Source organism: Pygocentrus nattereri, chromosome 5 (assembly GCF_015220715.1).
Source record: "Pygocentrus nattereri isolate fPygNat1 chromosome 5, fPygNat1.pri, whole genome shotgun sequence".
NCBI classification, from domain to species: Eukaryota; Metazoa; Chordata; class Actinopteri; order Characiformes; family Serrasalmidae; genus Pygocentrus; species Pygocentrus nattereri.
Genome location: NC_051215.1, coordinates 19255126 through 19272063, shown reverse-complemented (window position 1 = coordinate 19272063; position 16938 = coordinate 19255126). Strand labels below are relative to the sequence as shown.

Sequence of the window (16938 nt, the reverse complement as noted above, 5' to 3'; positions counted from 1 at the left end):
CTCTGCTTCTTCTGAAGAAATACGACTCGGTGAAGAAGATAGTAATACATGTGGGATGTAACGACATCAAAAATCAGAGCACAGAACTGCTTAAAAAGGACTTCACAAGCCTGTTGTCTTCTGTACAAGACTGTGGTAAATCTGTTCTTACAACCCCAATTCCAATGAAGTTGGGACGTTGTATAAAACAAATAAAAACAGAATACAATGATTTGCAAATCCTTTTCAACCAATATTCAATTGAATACACTACAAAGACAAGATATTTAATGTTCAAATGGATAATCTTTATTTTTGCAAATATTCACTCATTTTGAATTTGATGCCTGCAACACGTTCCAAAGAAGTTGGGACAGGGGCAACAAAAGGCTGGAAAAGTTGAGGAATGCTCAAAAAACACCTGTTTGGAACATTCCACAGGTGAACAGGCTCATTGGAAAAAGGTGAGTGTCATGACTGGGTATAACGGGAGCATCCCTGAAAGGCTCAGTCGTTCACAAGCAAGGATGGGGCAAGGTTCACCACTTTGTGAACAACTGCGTGAGCAAATAGTCCAACAGTTTAAGAACAACCTTTCTCAACGTGCAATTGCAAGGAATTTCATCATCTACAGTCCATAATATCATCAAAAGATTCAGAGAATCTGGAGAAATCTCTGCAAATAAGCAGCAAGGCAGAAAACCAACATTGAATGTCTGTGACCTTCAATCCCTCAGGCGGCACTGCATTAAAAACGACATCATTCTGTAATGGATATTACCACATGGGCTCAGGAACACTTCAGAAAACCATTGTCAGTGAACACAGTTTGTCGCTCCATCTACAAGTGCAAGTGAAAGCCATATATCAACAACAACCAGAAACGCCGCCAGTTTCTCTAGGCCCAAGCTCATCTGAGATGGACTGACGCAAAGAGGAAAAGTGTCCTGTGGTCTAACTAAATTGTTTTTGGAAATCATGGACGTCTTGTCCTCCTGGCCAAAGATGAAAATGACTGTCCAGATTGTTATTAGCACAAAGTTCAAAAGCCAGCATCTCTGATGGTATGCAGGTGTGTTGGTGCCCATGGCATGGGTAACTTGCACATCTGTGAAGGCACCATTAATGCTGATAGGTACATACAGGTTTTGGAGCAACATATGCTGCCATCCAAGCAATGTCTTTTTCAGGGACGTCCCTGCTTATTTCAGCAAGACAATGCCAAGCCACAGTCTGCACGTGTTATAACAGCGTGCTGCAATAATCAAGCAAAAATAGGAAAGATTTCCATCTACAAAGCTTCAACAATTAGTGTTCTCAGTTCCCAAACGCTTATTGAAAAGAAATAACAGAGAAGTGAAACATTTTAATGGTTTTATTAATCCAGATAATCAGATTTTTATTGATACAACTCCAATTACTTTATACACACGAGAAAACCCTGCAGTAAATGCTGTGACAGATCTTGAGAGTTTTAAAAACAGAAAAGGTTAATGCATAATTCATCTTAACATTTGAAGCCTTCGAGTTCATAGCTCTGAAAGTGTCCCTTGGGAAAAATAACTCTTATTTTAGCTAGGATATACAGGCCTCCCTCTGCTCCGTCTTCTGCTCTTGATGAAATTCTGGTCCTCTGGGACTTTAATCTTAACTGGCTTTATAATGCATCCGATTACTTAAAGGAAATATGTGGAAATCTTACCCTCACACAATTGATCATCAACACGCCCAAATCTGAAAGATCCCATCGAATCTACCCTGCTAGACTTAATACTGTCCAACAAAATGGACAGAATTGTTGCCTCAGCAGTCTTTGACATTGGTATTAGTGACCACTGCCCCATGCATTAGAATGGATGCATTAGAGACAGTTACAAGAACAAAACAGACTCTCGGATGGCGGTTAGAAGAAATTTTAAACATTTTAGAGAACAAACTTTTCTATCTGACTTAGCAATGAGTGAAATCCACCTTACACTAGATTCCAGATGTTGACTTGGCACTAAACCACTTTAGCAACTCATTTCTAATGGTGGTAAACAAACATGCCCCCCACAAAAAGCAAAGAATAAGAGACCGATCAAGTCCCTGGTACACTCGTGAAGTTTCTTCATTGTTTAATGACAGAAATAAAGCTTGGTCCACTGCTACATGCACAGGAGAGAGAGACCACTGGCTCACATTCAGACAACTGAGAAACAGGTGTACCTCTGCAGTTAGAAAGGCCAAATCAGATTATCTCAGCCTGAATACCAGCTCTAGAAACACACAGATCTTCTGGAAAACTGTAAAATCCCTTAAAAACAACTCTTCTACCTTCCAACCAGTGTTACAGTTGCTGATCAGCTGACATCTGATCAGAAGGAAATCTGTAGAGTTTTAACACACATTTTGCTGCAGGTGGTCACATTTCTGAAAATAGTAACTAAAATCGGCAGTTAGATAAAACTGACAACAACTCTACTGCTACACAGAGCCATGGTCTCTTGACACTCCAGCCCTTCTCTGGAAGTAGCTAAATTTCTGATTACTATTAATCCACGAAAAACTACAGGTGAAGATGGGCTGGACCCTTACTTCCTGTGTCTAGCAGCCCCAGTTATTTTAGAATACATAACATATATTTTTAATCTCTCTTTTATCATGCAGAATTCCCAGGATCTGGAAAATAGCCCATGTAACTCCCCTGCATAAAGGAGGTGAGGCAGCAGATGTAAATAACTACAGGCCAACCACAAAATTTAAGTTATTCAACTTAAATAATTTCTACACAAATATTCTGTCCTGTTTAGCTTTCAGTATGGCTTTAGAGAAAGACACAATTATCTCTAAATGACCATAAACAAGAAGAAGCATTGTACTGCCATTTTTATTGATTTATCAAAGGCTTTTGATGACAGTTGATCACAGTCTTCTTTTAAGGAACTTTTGATTTAAGGATTTTGATATAAATGGATTAAAATGGGCCCAAAATTACATTTTAGACAGACAATAATGCATAGGGCTGAGTAATTACAAATCAGATTTTTGACTATATCTAAAGGAGTACCACATGGTTCAATTTTGGCACAGTTTCATTCAATATATACATTAACCAACTTGGTTAGACAGATGCCTCTGTCTCAAACTACAAAGTACACCTGTATGAAGATGATATGGTTTTATATTGTTCAGCTGCAATAAGAAAATTACAATGCTCATTCAGTGCCCTACAGGTTGCTTTGTGTAAGCACAAACTGTTTCTAATGATAAGAAAACGTTTAATTATAATAAAAAAAGTCCATGCTGTTTTCCAGATCTACTAATACTGATTTTACTACTGTAAATATCACTACCCTGGCAAGGTCCAACATTGAAAGAGTCACAGACTGTACATATCTTGGCATATGGCTGGATGATTAACTCACTTTTAAATCCCTTATTAATAAATTGTTTGGCAGAAGGTCACATGGTGATGTAATTTACAGACATTCATCTGCCAGCTCCGTAAAACCACTGGACTCTGTGTATCACTCTGCACTGAGGTTCATTACTGGAGACCCATATAACATTCATCACTGCAGACTGTATGAAAATGTTGATTGGCCCTCACTTAGCAGCACAGCAGCAATAGTGTTTATAAACCACTCTCTGCCAGCATATATTACTTCAATGATATTCTTTTGTTTTATTTAACTTCTTTTGTTTTGTTTTTTTTTAACTTTTACATCTTAGCTACGCTGTAATTATTTTATATTTTCTGCTGTATTTTTAAAATGTGTTTCTTTTTTTATACTTGATTTGAGTCATTTTTTAGTTAAATGTACTTTTATTATTTGATATGTTCTTACACATTATCAATCCCTGTTCCTATATCAACTCAGCAACATCGTAAATGTTGGTCAGACTTAATGTCCTGCGAGGTTAAATAAAGGTTGATTGAAATATTGATTGATTGGTGTTTCAGATGTCAATTCAAAATGTTTATATTCACAAAATACAATCAAGTTGGTCAGCCAAAATATTAGAATTATATTAATTTTAAAAATATTAATTTTTGCCAGGTAAATACATTTTCAAAAGAATTAACAAATGACAGATTATTATTTTTATTGCATTTTACAAAATGTCTCAACCTTTTTGGAAATGGAGTTTGGAGAAATGTATTTTCAAACAAAGATGGATAATTAAAAAGTCCATGCTGTTTTCCAGATCTACTTATACTGAATTTACAACAGTAAATAAACAAACAAACAAAAAAAACAATGACAACTCCCTCTTTCCGGACGTTTGCAGATGTCTGCAATAAACCTCCTACAACATTTTAAAGTCTAAATGCAGATTTATTTGAACTTTTTAAAGACTTGACATTCCACACAGTATAGTATTGGTTCAAAGGGCTGTCAAAACAAAATTTAACATTCAAATATTCTAATGAAAACAAACATTTACCTAGAAAATGTTAAAATGTTTAACACTACCTCTGCAGCAGTTCCTAGTGTGGTCCAGGCCAAATAATTACTAATATTTTCACATTCTTATACGCTAATAGAATACGAAACAATGTAACAGGTCTGCTTCAGATGACTTTTTCTGACAATCCAATTTTTTTCTGAACATGGACGCTTCTTAGTCTTAATCTTATAATTATGTCTAATAATCCTATCTGTAAGGAAGTGAAGCTGCATAGCTAAACTGCTACAAAGCTACTAGTTACTTTTACTACTTCGACATTCATTGCAACAAGTGTCCTCGCTTTTTCTGTGCAGCCACTGTCATTAGATTACAACGATAGTGGAATATCAGTGGCATGGGAACACTGTGGAAAAGTCATTCTACAAAATTTGTCAGAATAAGCTAATGAACCTTTTTTGACAATCATCTTGTGACTCACAACCCAAACACTGCATGGTTTTGAGAGCACTTGAAAATTTAGGCTGAATGTCCCCTGATGGATTTAGGAGACATGACACCAACTTTTGAAGACTTTGAAGACTTGAACAGAAATCTGATGTTTAATTTTTTAATGCCATGAAACAATTTTAAAACAAATTCATATATTGAAATATTTGACAAATATAGGAAAATCAGATTTCTGATATTTGAATTCTGACAATTATCTTCATTCAATGTAATCAGCCAGCTGCACAGGTAACTTTTCCCAATTTGAGTGATACAAACAGCTTCTAGTACAGAGCAAACTTGAATTCTGATAGTTCAGAGACATTAGACAGTTTACCATCTTTTTTTCTGACAGTGTACACCTAGTGTATTGTGTCATTGTGTCAATCATAAATAAGAAATTAACGTGGATTGATTTTTAGAAGTCAAAATGTCTCACACATGCATCAGAGCAAAAAACTTGTGTATTTTGTGAACTGTGTACTGACTGCGAATACTCATATCACAGCATGTTAAATATCTTTGCACCTTATTCTCACCACCTCATGCTCAGAAATGAGTGCTGTGTCGGCACTGCACTGTCCAGTTAGTTTACTGTATCTAATGTCTGTTTTAATCATTGTATGTATTGTTTTGTTTTGCACATTTACATCTGCACATTTGCACTTTGTACCATCTATTTTGTTCCATGTTGCATGTTGTGCCTTTCAGAGTTGGGTGGAAGCTTTGACATTGCTTTCTCGAAGGTCCTCTGGTTGGCAGAAAGTACAACCAGATGGAAAACGGGCAGAAATGTGTAATATGGTTTCTAATGTTTGTCATTTTCAAAATATTTCAGTTCAGTGTGACACAAATTGTATGTAGTGTGATTCTTGTCCAGGTCCCTTTTCCCTGCAAATCCACAGAAGCCAAAGTGCTTCCATACGCCAGCTCAGGAGTCGGCAACATATGGCTGTTTTACTGACCTGGTGCTGCACTATAGTAAAATTAGTTTAAGAAAAAAGAAAAGAAAAAAAAATCCTCCTTTGCAGTAAAATAAAGCTCTGCTGATTGTTCTAATATAGCTTTAATAATAGACGGTCTTAAACGCTGCTAATTCACCACCTTACAACCCTGAAGGTTGGTGTGCACACTGCAGGTCCCACAGCAATGCAGCGAGTCTCGCCTAGCTTTTTGTACTTGTATTTAAGATTAACTTCTGTAGACGAATGAACTTATTCGCATATTTCACCACCGCAGTTGGTCTCCTGGTATGTTAAATCTGCAGCGAGAGACTGTCAAACAAATAAAAGTTGCAAAGATGAAGTCAGCTTCTCTTTCGAATATCCTTGTTCAACCTAAATGGTGCCATATTTGCATCCTGCTGCCTCAGGCAGAACTTAAGGTGGAACAAGAAAATTCGAACAAGACACTGGTGAATAAGAAGTTGATTTTAGACTCGTAAAACATTCAAATGTTGAGAGCCATTTTAGAAGAAACTATTCTAGTTTTGAAGAAAAGTTTCCTGTCATAAATGGGAAGAAAGTGGCTTTAGCTACAGCTTAAAGCAGAGCAAAGTAAATCTGCGTTTTTGTTTATATTTTTTAGCCTATACTAGGACATTAGTACATACTGAAACATATTGGACATTAAATGTTGTGGCTCCCAAGACTGTTTGATTTTTGTTGAAAGGACAAAATGGATATTCTTAACATTTGGGTTGTCGACTCCTGACCTAAACTAGCTTTAAATGCGGAGGGTGCTGGTCAGATTTCTCGCTCCTCCAGTTGGTGTTTTGGTTACGTGCATGCCACAGACTGTCTGGGCGCTGCAACTCCACTCTTCCAGTTTCCACCTTCTGAGTTGCATCAAAATTACGTTACGAATTAAAATTTAGAAAAATGACTCAGAAACGTCCACGTCCACATTGTGTTGCATCTAAGAACCACCCCCAGCTTTATTTTAATTATCTATTAAGTAAATAAAGGACTTGAAAAAAAGTACAGTTGGCTGACCTTCATGACCCCTTGCTGTATCAGGGGGGAAGAGTGGTTGACCAGTACAATCAGGGCCTCTGGCTGTATCAGTTTGTCCATCACTTCCTCCAGCATGAGGTCTGGCAGCAATAGCAGAACACCTCTCAGCAGATCATACAACCCACAGCAGATCAGTATCAAGCAGTCCTCTGTAACAGACCTGAGGGAAAAAAGGGAAAAAAAATCTAATTACTGCACAACAAAATTGCCAGAAAGAAAATACTGACATAAATCTGTAGCTATATTTGTTGACATAAAAAGGTTATTGGAGCCACAGAAGCACAAATAAATATGCCACATAAACACATGCTTTACTCATTGTGCAGAAATTACATTAACTGGAGCAAGAGTGCCAGAATTAAAAGAATGTTTGGAGGCCAAATTTTGCTTATTCCTTTTAGAACTGGAGCTGTGAAGTTAATGCTGCTTATGAACATCAGAATACAAAAGTCACTCAAAAGGACCCAGATGGTTTCTGTAAAAATACATTCCCTAATGCCACTACTAAACCAGCGCTCCTACTCCAGAAGTAGTTTGTGAACACCGATCCTGTTGTCTAACGAGACTGCACACAGTTATGCTCATTTTTATAGTTCATAGTATGTCATTCTATGCCCTAAAGCACATTGATAAAGTCTGTGTGACCTCAATGAAGACCTGGACGCAGTTAGAGTGGGGTGAAAGGAGTTCTGGGGATCCTTTTTTTTTTTTTTTTTTTTTACAAAAATGATTTGAGGTATTTCCCCTATGGTTTGTTCGATTGTTTGCTAGCAGTGCATGTCTCCATGTTCCAGTTATAGGTAACATAATTTCCCTTTTTTAAATAAAAAAAAAAAAGAAAAGAAAAAAAAGGACACCAGGACAATGACATTGCTTTCCTTTAAACAATGGCCACTGTTCCGACTTAACAAGCATGTAATCACAACAACTTGTGTTTTCAGTCTCAATCTGTAAAAGGCAAGTCTTATCCGCAATGGGCAGGTGTGGCTCAGCTTTTTCAATACTCACTTTCATCAATCTGAAAGCTGTTTTTTCAGTCAGTCTGTAAGGCATTTTAGAACACATGCTGAATTGTATTTTGTTTCTGGCGAATTCTAGTTCATTTAGTTTCTGCCACCACACCTCCCGAAAATTGACAAAAAAAATACAGACGACAGACAGTACATAAGGCAAACAAATAAAGCGAGACAAGCCAAACAAAAAGGTATTATAAAAATGACAGACAGGCAGTGTACAAAGGAAATAAAGTGGAACCATTTTCTGTCTTCTCCGTACTCTTCGTCTGTCGGGGGACTGCTATTCATGTCATGTTACAGTTTTGGTAAGTTTGAAAAGTTTAAATTAAATGCATCTATTTTGTTGCTGATTGCAGCTGATGGTATAATTCAGAATTCACTATTCTATCAATGATTGCAAGCCATCCTTGCCCAGATGCAGCAAAACTCCTCGCAACCTTGCCATGCACATCACTGTTGTTCAGTGTGTTCTGTGAAATGTAGAACATTCACGAACTTTCAAGCACCACTATATGTGCTGAAGCAGAAACTTAACAACTTAGAATTGTAATGGACACTGCAACGAAAAGTGTGCCATTTGTTTGAAATGTGTCCTTAGCAGAATGATAGTTATTGTGAAAAAATGCTGGTATCACAAATATCACAGAAAGAACGCATCTTAACCATTCAGAATGTGACGTCAGAACTAAGTGTTGTATAATGACTCATTTTACATAGCCAGCACATGGTTAGACATGGCAATTAGTGTAAATTTTTACATTGCTTTTGTAAATATTTTACACTGTTTAGCAGACATTGACTATGTTTACATTAAAAGACATTTGCCAATCCGATCGAATACTTTCCGATTACAGATTAAGATCTATTATATTCCGATTGAGCTATTAGTCAGATTATTAACGATTATGCTACATGTAAACGTGGCTATTGTTACTGAAAAGAGTTGACCAAAAAGCTGATTTTAGCTTTTAGGATAATGTCATTGAAAAGATGCAGTTTTCTCTGATTGTGTGGTCAGCTTGAGCAGGATCTTAGGTACAGCATTTTATAATACTTGCTATAACTATAATTGTTTATCAATTATGCTTTTCCATCATCATGTGGTATTTCAAACATCATTAATACATAAGAAGAAGAAGAAGAAGAAGAAGGTGTTAATCAAACATAATACTAGATAGTTGTAGCTCTTTTCAGAATTAATAATGTCTTGCTACAAGCAAGAATTGAGGATTTAAAGACAGGGTACCCTCCTACCTGTCACTAGTGGAATCAGTCTTGCTCTGTGCCCTCTCATAGCCAGGTGAGTAGGTGTAGCCCTCCCAGTCATCGGATGGAGCACTGCGGTCAGACACACTGGGCCAGCGAGCGATTGCCAGAGAGCCGTTATGTGCAGGAAAGGCTAGGCCCAAGCTGGCCAGGTCGCTATGGCTCCTCTGAAAGGACTGAATACCTTTCAGGCTGTCTGGCCTATGTGGTGTATCCTCTACAGCCAAATGTGCATGACCCTCCAATTCTGTGACGGCACTGCTCTCTGCTGAGCTGTCTATTGGCTCCTGCTCCTCCTCCAGGCTGATGGAATGGGTGCGAAAGGCCTCCTCGACCCCATCTACGTCCTGAGTGTCACAGATTGTCTTGGCTGACTCACAGCTGCTAAGAAGGTGCTCATCCTCACCCCGCTTCAGTGTCTCTGTGCTAGTCTGCTGGCTAGTCAGGGATGCTCCCTGATCTCGCTTGCGTGGTTTGGCTGAGTCTTGGCGAACCCTGCCTTCCACAAAGGCAGTGGATGAGTAAAAAGGAGTGGAGCTGGGAGGAAGTAAGGAGAGGTCATCACCTCCACGTTCTGAAGAGGGAGGCTGGTGCACTGTAGGGCAGAAATAATTAATTAGTTTACGGATACAACATAAGGGTGTTAAATAAACTAGCAAACTCCATTAAAATGCTCTGTAAGCACTAAAACAATAAAGGGAAGTGTCTATATTTTGTACAGTGATGCATTATTGCTTACCATAACAATTTTCTTGCATTTTAATTTTTATAATGTTTGTGTGGACCAAAAAATAATAAATTTTCACATGTCCATCCTCTTTTTATTCAGGCTATTTTTTATTACTGTACCTTTTAGACCATAAATATGTAATCACTGTGGCTTACTGGTGTGGCCTGAAGAAGCATATATGTAAATGTGTTGTGTTCGCCCGACATCACAAAACTAATTAATTCAAAAGGGACTACTGTTTAAGCTTTATTTCTATATATAGACTGTGTAGTGAACTTTGAAACTTACACTGACCATATCAGACATCTTTATTGCACTCGGACTTTTATTTTTTATTTTTATTTTATTGTAACTTCTGGTTTCTCTGAAGTGCATTGAAAATCCGGTAACACTTTATTTGAAGGCTACCTACATAAGGGCTTTATGACGCATTCATAAGCACTGAGTAATGTGTTTATGAAGCACTACTTGAACATTTATTAAGTGCTTATGTCGGTTCTTGCAACCTGACATAAGATGTTTTATGAAATAAATGACATTATACTGACATAATATGAATAAATGAACATATTTTCAGCAATAAACATATTTAAAACACTATACATAATTGCATCAATCATCTTATCCATGCCATGGAGGGAAGAGGGGGTAGTTTCCAGGCATATTTAACCTGATATCAGTACAATGTCATCTTAAGAATGCTGACATAAATAGTTATGTAAAGTGTTTTAAATAGGTTTAGTGCTGTAAATATGTTCAACATTTATTCTTATTATGTCAGTACAATGTCATTTATTTCATAAAACTTCTTATGTCAGGTTGCGAGAACCGACATAAGCACTTAATAAATGTTCAAGTAGTGCTCCATAAACACATTATTCAGTGCTTATGAATGCTTCATGAAGTCCTTATGTAGGCAGCCTTCAATTAAAGTGTTACCGAAAATCCTTTGCTACATCAGTTTGCTACATCAGTTTGCAGCTATTTGTGTTAAGTCACTTTTGTTTTCACTCTCTTTTTAATAAAATGAAATGCATGTGTGGTTGAATACAAATTCAGACAAATTACAAACCAGGATAATTCAATTCTTCCACTCTTTTTACTTCAGAATGTACTCATTTGTCTATTTTCATTTGTTGTTTTACTCTATGAAGAAACACCACCCAAGTAAAAATAAAAACATTTGTTAATTTGTTAAAAGACTATTTCTGTATTCTGAAACTATTGCTACAGGGAACTTTCATTATATGATCATGAAAATAAATGTACCACTTTAAGGCTGCCCTGCCTATCCATTGCACTCAGGGGAGATAGTGGGAAAAATTCCTGAGCCTGAACTTTTTTTCTCTGCTCGGGAGGTGAGCAGGGTGGGGGTGCTATGTATGCGACACACTTAAGACATAACTTGTTGGCCCCTGGGCGCAGATATACGTCTATGTATAACCCTGATCTTCATTACTGTCAAAGAATTTTACAGTCCCTTCAATGATAGATTGTGTTGAATTTTGTTGAAATACATGAACAACTTTCAGACATGAGATAAACAAACCCAATATAAGCCTATATTTCAGAAGCTTGTGCAGATTACCAGAACTCTTGGGACTGGCAGGCCTGTTCAGGAATCCATACCTGTTTTTAACTAGTCACATACCTTATTGCTTCTATAGTATAGGAGACTACAGACACTACAGCCATGCCAAGAACGGTCAGCAGGTGGCAATAACAATACTCCAAAGTAAACTAGGAATTGATTAGTAGCCTAACTATTGACTAAATGACATGAACAAGGACACATTCATTCCTTTTAAAAATATAATAGAAAACTATGCACCATTTATTTTAAATATTTTGAAACAGTTACAGTGCAACAAACTTATAAATAATACTACAGCCCTAAAATTACTATTCAGTTCAATTTTCCCCTTAATATAGGCTTAATATAGTTGTGTTCCATGGCTGAGTTTATACGTTTCGCGTTGACAGTGGAAAAAAATTCGCAGGTGTATTTCCCAGGATTTCCTACTGAATCTATCAATTTGTTTGGTCAAAGCAAGTCCCGCCCCGCCCTGTTTCTGACTGGCTTAATGGCTAGTAGGCTAGGCCTTGGTGTTGGTAACAGTGAAACCTGCGCATGTCAGATCAAGAGAAGTGTCAGATCCTATGGTCAGATCACTAGGCCAGGGGTCGGCAACCCGCATGCGGCTCTTTGATCCCTCTGATGCGGCTCAGCTTTTGAAAATAATTAATTTAATTAGCGTATATTATTTTTGAGAAAAAAATGTTCGGGCGGAATATCACAAACGCCCGGTATTTAGTTTCGGTTCGCTTGACTGACAAAATCATTCCAGAGTTTGGGGGCTTTATAAGAAAAAGCTCTTCCCCCAGCTGAAACCTTCTGAATTCTGGGGACTATTAATAAGCCAGGACTCTGTGATCTGAGTGGTCGTGATGGCTCATAATGAGAAACAAGGTCTTGTAAGTACTCGGGAGCAAGACCATGTAGGGCTTTATAAGTCAATAAAAGGATTTTATAATCAATATGGAATTTAATGGGCAGCCAATGAAGTGATGATAGCACTGGACTACTATCAAATTTTCTAGTTTTAGTGAGGACCCTGGCTGTGGCGTTTTGCACTAGTTGGAGTTCATTTAAATTCCTGCTCGTGCATCCTGACAGTAGTGCGTTACAATAGCCTAGCCTAGAAGTAATAAAAGCATGTACTAGTGCATGTAAGGCATTTCTTATCTTGGCAATGTTGCAAAGATGTAGAAAAACTGTCCTAGTGATGCTGCCTATGTGTCGATCGAATGATAAATCTGAATCAATTATAATACCAAGATTTTTTGCTGCTCACCCAGGTGTGGCTGGAAAGTCGGCGAGATTTAAGATTAAATCTGGTAATTTATTTCTTGCTAATTTTGGACCCAGAAGGAGAACCTCTGTTTTGTTACTGTTTAATAGGAGGAAGTTACGTGACATCCAGTCTTTCACATCTTTTACAGAGTCCTCCATTTTCTTTAACCTGTATTTGTCATCAGGCTTGGCTGATATGTACAGTTGAATATCGTCTGCATAACAATGAAAGTTTACGCCATGGTTACTTAAAACTGTGCCTAACGGTAACATGTATAGTGTAAATAATAATTGTCCTAAAACAGACCCCTGCGGAATTCCAAATCTCACTTTTGAATAATTGGAAGATAAATTGTTTACCCTAACGAACTAGTTAACATTCTGATAGGTAAGATCTGAACCATGATAGGGCTGTCCCTGTGATTCCAACCATGTTTTCTAACCTTTCTAAGAGAATATTGTGATCTATTTTATCGAAAGCCGCACTAAGGTCAAGTAGCACTAAGAGAGATATGTAGCCTTGATCAGAGGCAAGAAGAAGATCATTAGTCATCTTAACTAGAGCTGTCTTAGTGCTGTGGTGTGGCCTGAATCCAGATAGAAATTTTTCATATATATGGTTCTTGTGTAGATATGAACCAAGTTGTTGGGCCACAGCTTTTTCTAAGATCTTTGATATAAACGGTAAGTTAGAAACAGGCCTGTAATTAGACAAAACGGCGACCTCAAGATTTGGTTTCTTGATCAGGGGTTTGATAACTGCTAGTTTAAAAGTTTTGGATACATGGCCCAGACTAAGGGACGAGTTTACTATAGTTGAAATAGGGTTTATAATAACTGTCAGGACTTCTTTGAGTAATTTTGATGGAATTGCATCGAGTATGCAGGTTATGCAATTTGCAGAAGAGATAATCTTCTCTAGTTCTAGCTGTGGGAGTGGGTAAAAAGTTTCCAGGCTCTTTTCTACAGCTGTGTTTTGTTCTATATCAGCCAAGTCAGATGACAGCCAAGCTGGATTTGAATTTAATACTGTGGGTTGAATTTGTTGTCTAATATTTTCAATTTTATTATTAAAGTAGTCCATAAAAACTTCACTAGTGAGAGTTGCTGGAATTTCTGGTTCAGTACCTGCCTGATTTTTTGTGATTTGGGAAATCACATTAAACAGTATTCTAGGATTATACTTATTATTCTCCATCAGCAAGGCCAGATATGCTGAGCTCGCTTCAGTGAGAGCATTTCTATACTCTATAAGGCTGTCCTTCCAAGCAGAGTGGAACACTTCCAGTTTGGTTTGACGCCATTTCCGCTCTAATTTCCGAACTGTTTGTTTTAAGGTCCGGGTTTTATCGTTGTACCACGGGTCGAGCTTTTTCTGCCTTATTCTTTTTATTTTAAGTGGGGCCACATTTTCTAAAGTGGATCGTAAGGTATTTTCTAAATAATCGGTTAGTAAACCTAGTTCCATTGGGTCTGATGGACTGGAGACAGGGGTTGATAGCTCTGGGAGATTTTCTATAAATTGTAGGGCGGTAGAAGGTTTTATTGAGCGCTTTGTTGAATAACGAGGGGACGTATGTATATTATGGCTAAGTCGTAGCTCATATGAAATTAGGTAACGGTCGGAGATTGCTGTGGTTTGCGGTAGGATATTAAGCATGTCTATGTTAAGACCTAGTGTCAAAACTAAATCTAAAGTGTGACTGCAGTAGTGTGTAGGGCCTGTTACATTTTGGGTAAAACCAGCAGAGTCTAGGATTGAGGTAAATGCCTTTTTAGTGGGTCATCTACCTTCTCAAAGTGAATATTAAAATCTCCTACAATTATTACTTTATCGTTGCACACAGCCAGGTTTGCAGCGAAGTCACTAAATTCTTTTATAAATTCAGAGTAGGGCCCTGGTGGCCTGTAAATGTTAAATAATGAAAACACGTTCTTTTTTGTGATTGGATTTGTAACGTGAATAGAAAGGACCTCAAAGGAAGTAAAAGTGTCGCATTGTTTCTGACTGATATCGAGAGTATTTTGGTATATTATACAGACTCCACCTCCCTTGCCTGATAATCTTGGCCTATGTGCATAATTATAGCCTACAGGTGTGGCTTCATTTAAAGCTAAATATTCATCCGGTCTAACACACGTTTCAGTAAGACAAAAAAAAAGTCAAATTTATGATCGTTTATAATTTCATTTACAACGACTGCTTTTGAGTTTAGTGTTCTTATATTAAGTAGTCCAGGTTTTAGATCTAAGTTGTTAGTGCTATCATCAGAACATGGCTATATGTTGATTAGGTTATTTAAACGGACCGATTGAGTTTTTCTATGATTAAATTTAGTTTTAAATCGGGGCAAAGACACAGTCTCTATAAAGCTGATTTTGGGTGACGCCTCAAGGCGGATCGCAGATGGTCGGTTTAGCCTGTCTGTCTGCGGCCTGGTCCCGGCTCTGGACTGTCAGCAGCTGTTTACACTACTCTGCCAACTAACTAAAAGACTATGTGCTATGCTGCATGTAAGTAAGGCAACACCCTCCCGCATGGGGTGGACACCATCCCTACCTATAAGACCAGGCTTGCCCTCAAAACGCAACCAATTGTCTATAAAGCCCACTTGATTTTCGGAACACCACTTGGACATCCAGCAGTTTAACGCCGTAAGCCTGCTGTAGGCCTCAGCGCCGCGACGCACTGGGATGGGGCCAGAGCAGATTACGGCATCGGACATCATCTGGGCCTGTTTAATCACCTCTCTAATATTAGCCTTAGTTACCTCAGTTACATCATTGGCCCCTACATGAATGACTATCCTCGAATATCTCTTATCAGCTAAGAGTCTAAGGTTGCCACTAATGTCTGGCGCTCTGGCTCCCGATAAACATCTAACTGTAACCGCTGGTGCCCCTAAAGGAGTAGCTAACTTCACGTGTCGAACAATCGAGTCTCCTATGACCAGAGTACTTTTAACAGGCTTCACAGTGGGTGCTTCACTGAGCGGGGCAAACCTGTTTGACACGCGAATCGGAGGAGTGTGGTGTTCCGGTGGGCTAGCTTTGGCCTCAGCGTTAGCATTAGCCTTAGCTTTCCGGCTAGACCGCCGAGTCGTCACCCATTCGCCCCACTGTGAGGGCTCTAACGCCGGAGTCGAGGGGATGCTAACTCTACCTAGGGCACCCGGAGCTGCTAACGCTGCATCTGGCTGCCTATCCCTTAATAACCCCAGGATGCGCACCTCTAACTGGTCTACCTTCTCCGCCAAACGGCTAACTAGCTGGCACAAACACAGCCACTATCGCTAGAGGCAGAAAAGGGCGTTAAACTACACATGCCACACTTTGCGCAGACGAAACAACCAGCAGAAGCCATGATATTTCAGCCACTTGCCGCTTTTTGTCGATTTAGAAGCTGATAGCACAAAAAACGTTGCTGCAGTGACGCGCTCCCAGTCGCTCGTAGTGACGCGCTCCCAGTCGCTCGTAGTGACGCGCTCCCAGTCCTGACGCGCTCTCAGTCCAAAGTATGCAAACAGATGCACTACTTTATTCTGGATGCCAACAGGCACACACTGAGAATGCAGTGCGCCACTAACCTGTCTAGAAATAAGCGCTCCAGTATTCACACAATTTGCACATATTTGTACAAGGTGGTCTCCATTAGAAACAACCATGTATTTCTCTGTATTTGACTCTTTCAGCGGCCCACCAAGAATTGCCCCTAGAGTGCCAGAAGCTCGTCCTCATAGTTAATCCTGTTAAACATGAGTTTGTGCACGCATGAGGAAGTGTCTCTGATAATCCATATTTTTGAGTTCAAGCTTTAATTTCATGCCAGTGCAGGATCCTATTATAGGCTAAGACCCAGATTTCAGTGAAGTTGCTTTGTGACAACACTTGCTAAACATGCTATAGAAAAAAATAGTTATTCAGGGCTGTAAAATCTAACTCTAAACAACTATGAGGACAGCTCACAAATGGTTTATATAATGCAGCGACGTTTTTCTTTTCTTTTTCTTTTTTTGGTCTATGAAAAACAGCTTCCATGTTTGATGGAAAAAAGCAGAAGTGGAAGCTGCTCCCTGGACATTCTGGACATTTTGTTCAGCCTATTTCTGTCCGTCTCTACATATCACTTCTGTCACACCTATGCTTTACTGATCCTATTATTAGCAACTGTCCAAGCTATGTGCTATGTGGCTGATT

The 16938-nt window shown here is 38.6% G+C and overlaps 1 protein-coding gene across 5 annotated transcripts in view; it reads right to left on the bottom strand.

Annotated features, from left to right (window-relative positions):
- The window catches only part of lyst (lysosomal trafficking regulator), a 166916-nt gene that overhangs the window by 46914 nt on the left and 103064 nt on the right, over positions 1–16938 (bottom strand). For all 5 annotated transcript variants that reach the window (XM_017722809.2, XM_017722807.2, XM_017722808.2 and 2 more), the window contains 2 exons: positions 9146–9752; positions 6855–7035 (listed from right to left, as the gene is read on the bottom strand). In XM_017722809.2, coding sequence (XP_017578298.1) covers positions 6855–7035; positions 9146–9752 — 788 coding nt within the window. The remainder of the gene's footprint in view (positions 1–6854; positions 7036–9145; positions 9753–16938) is intronic.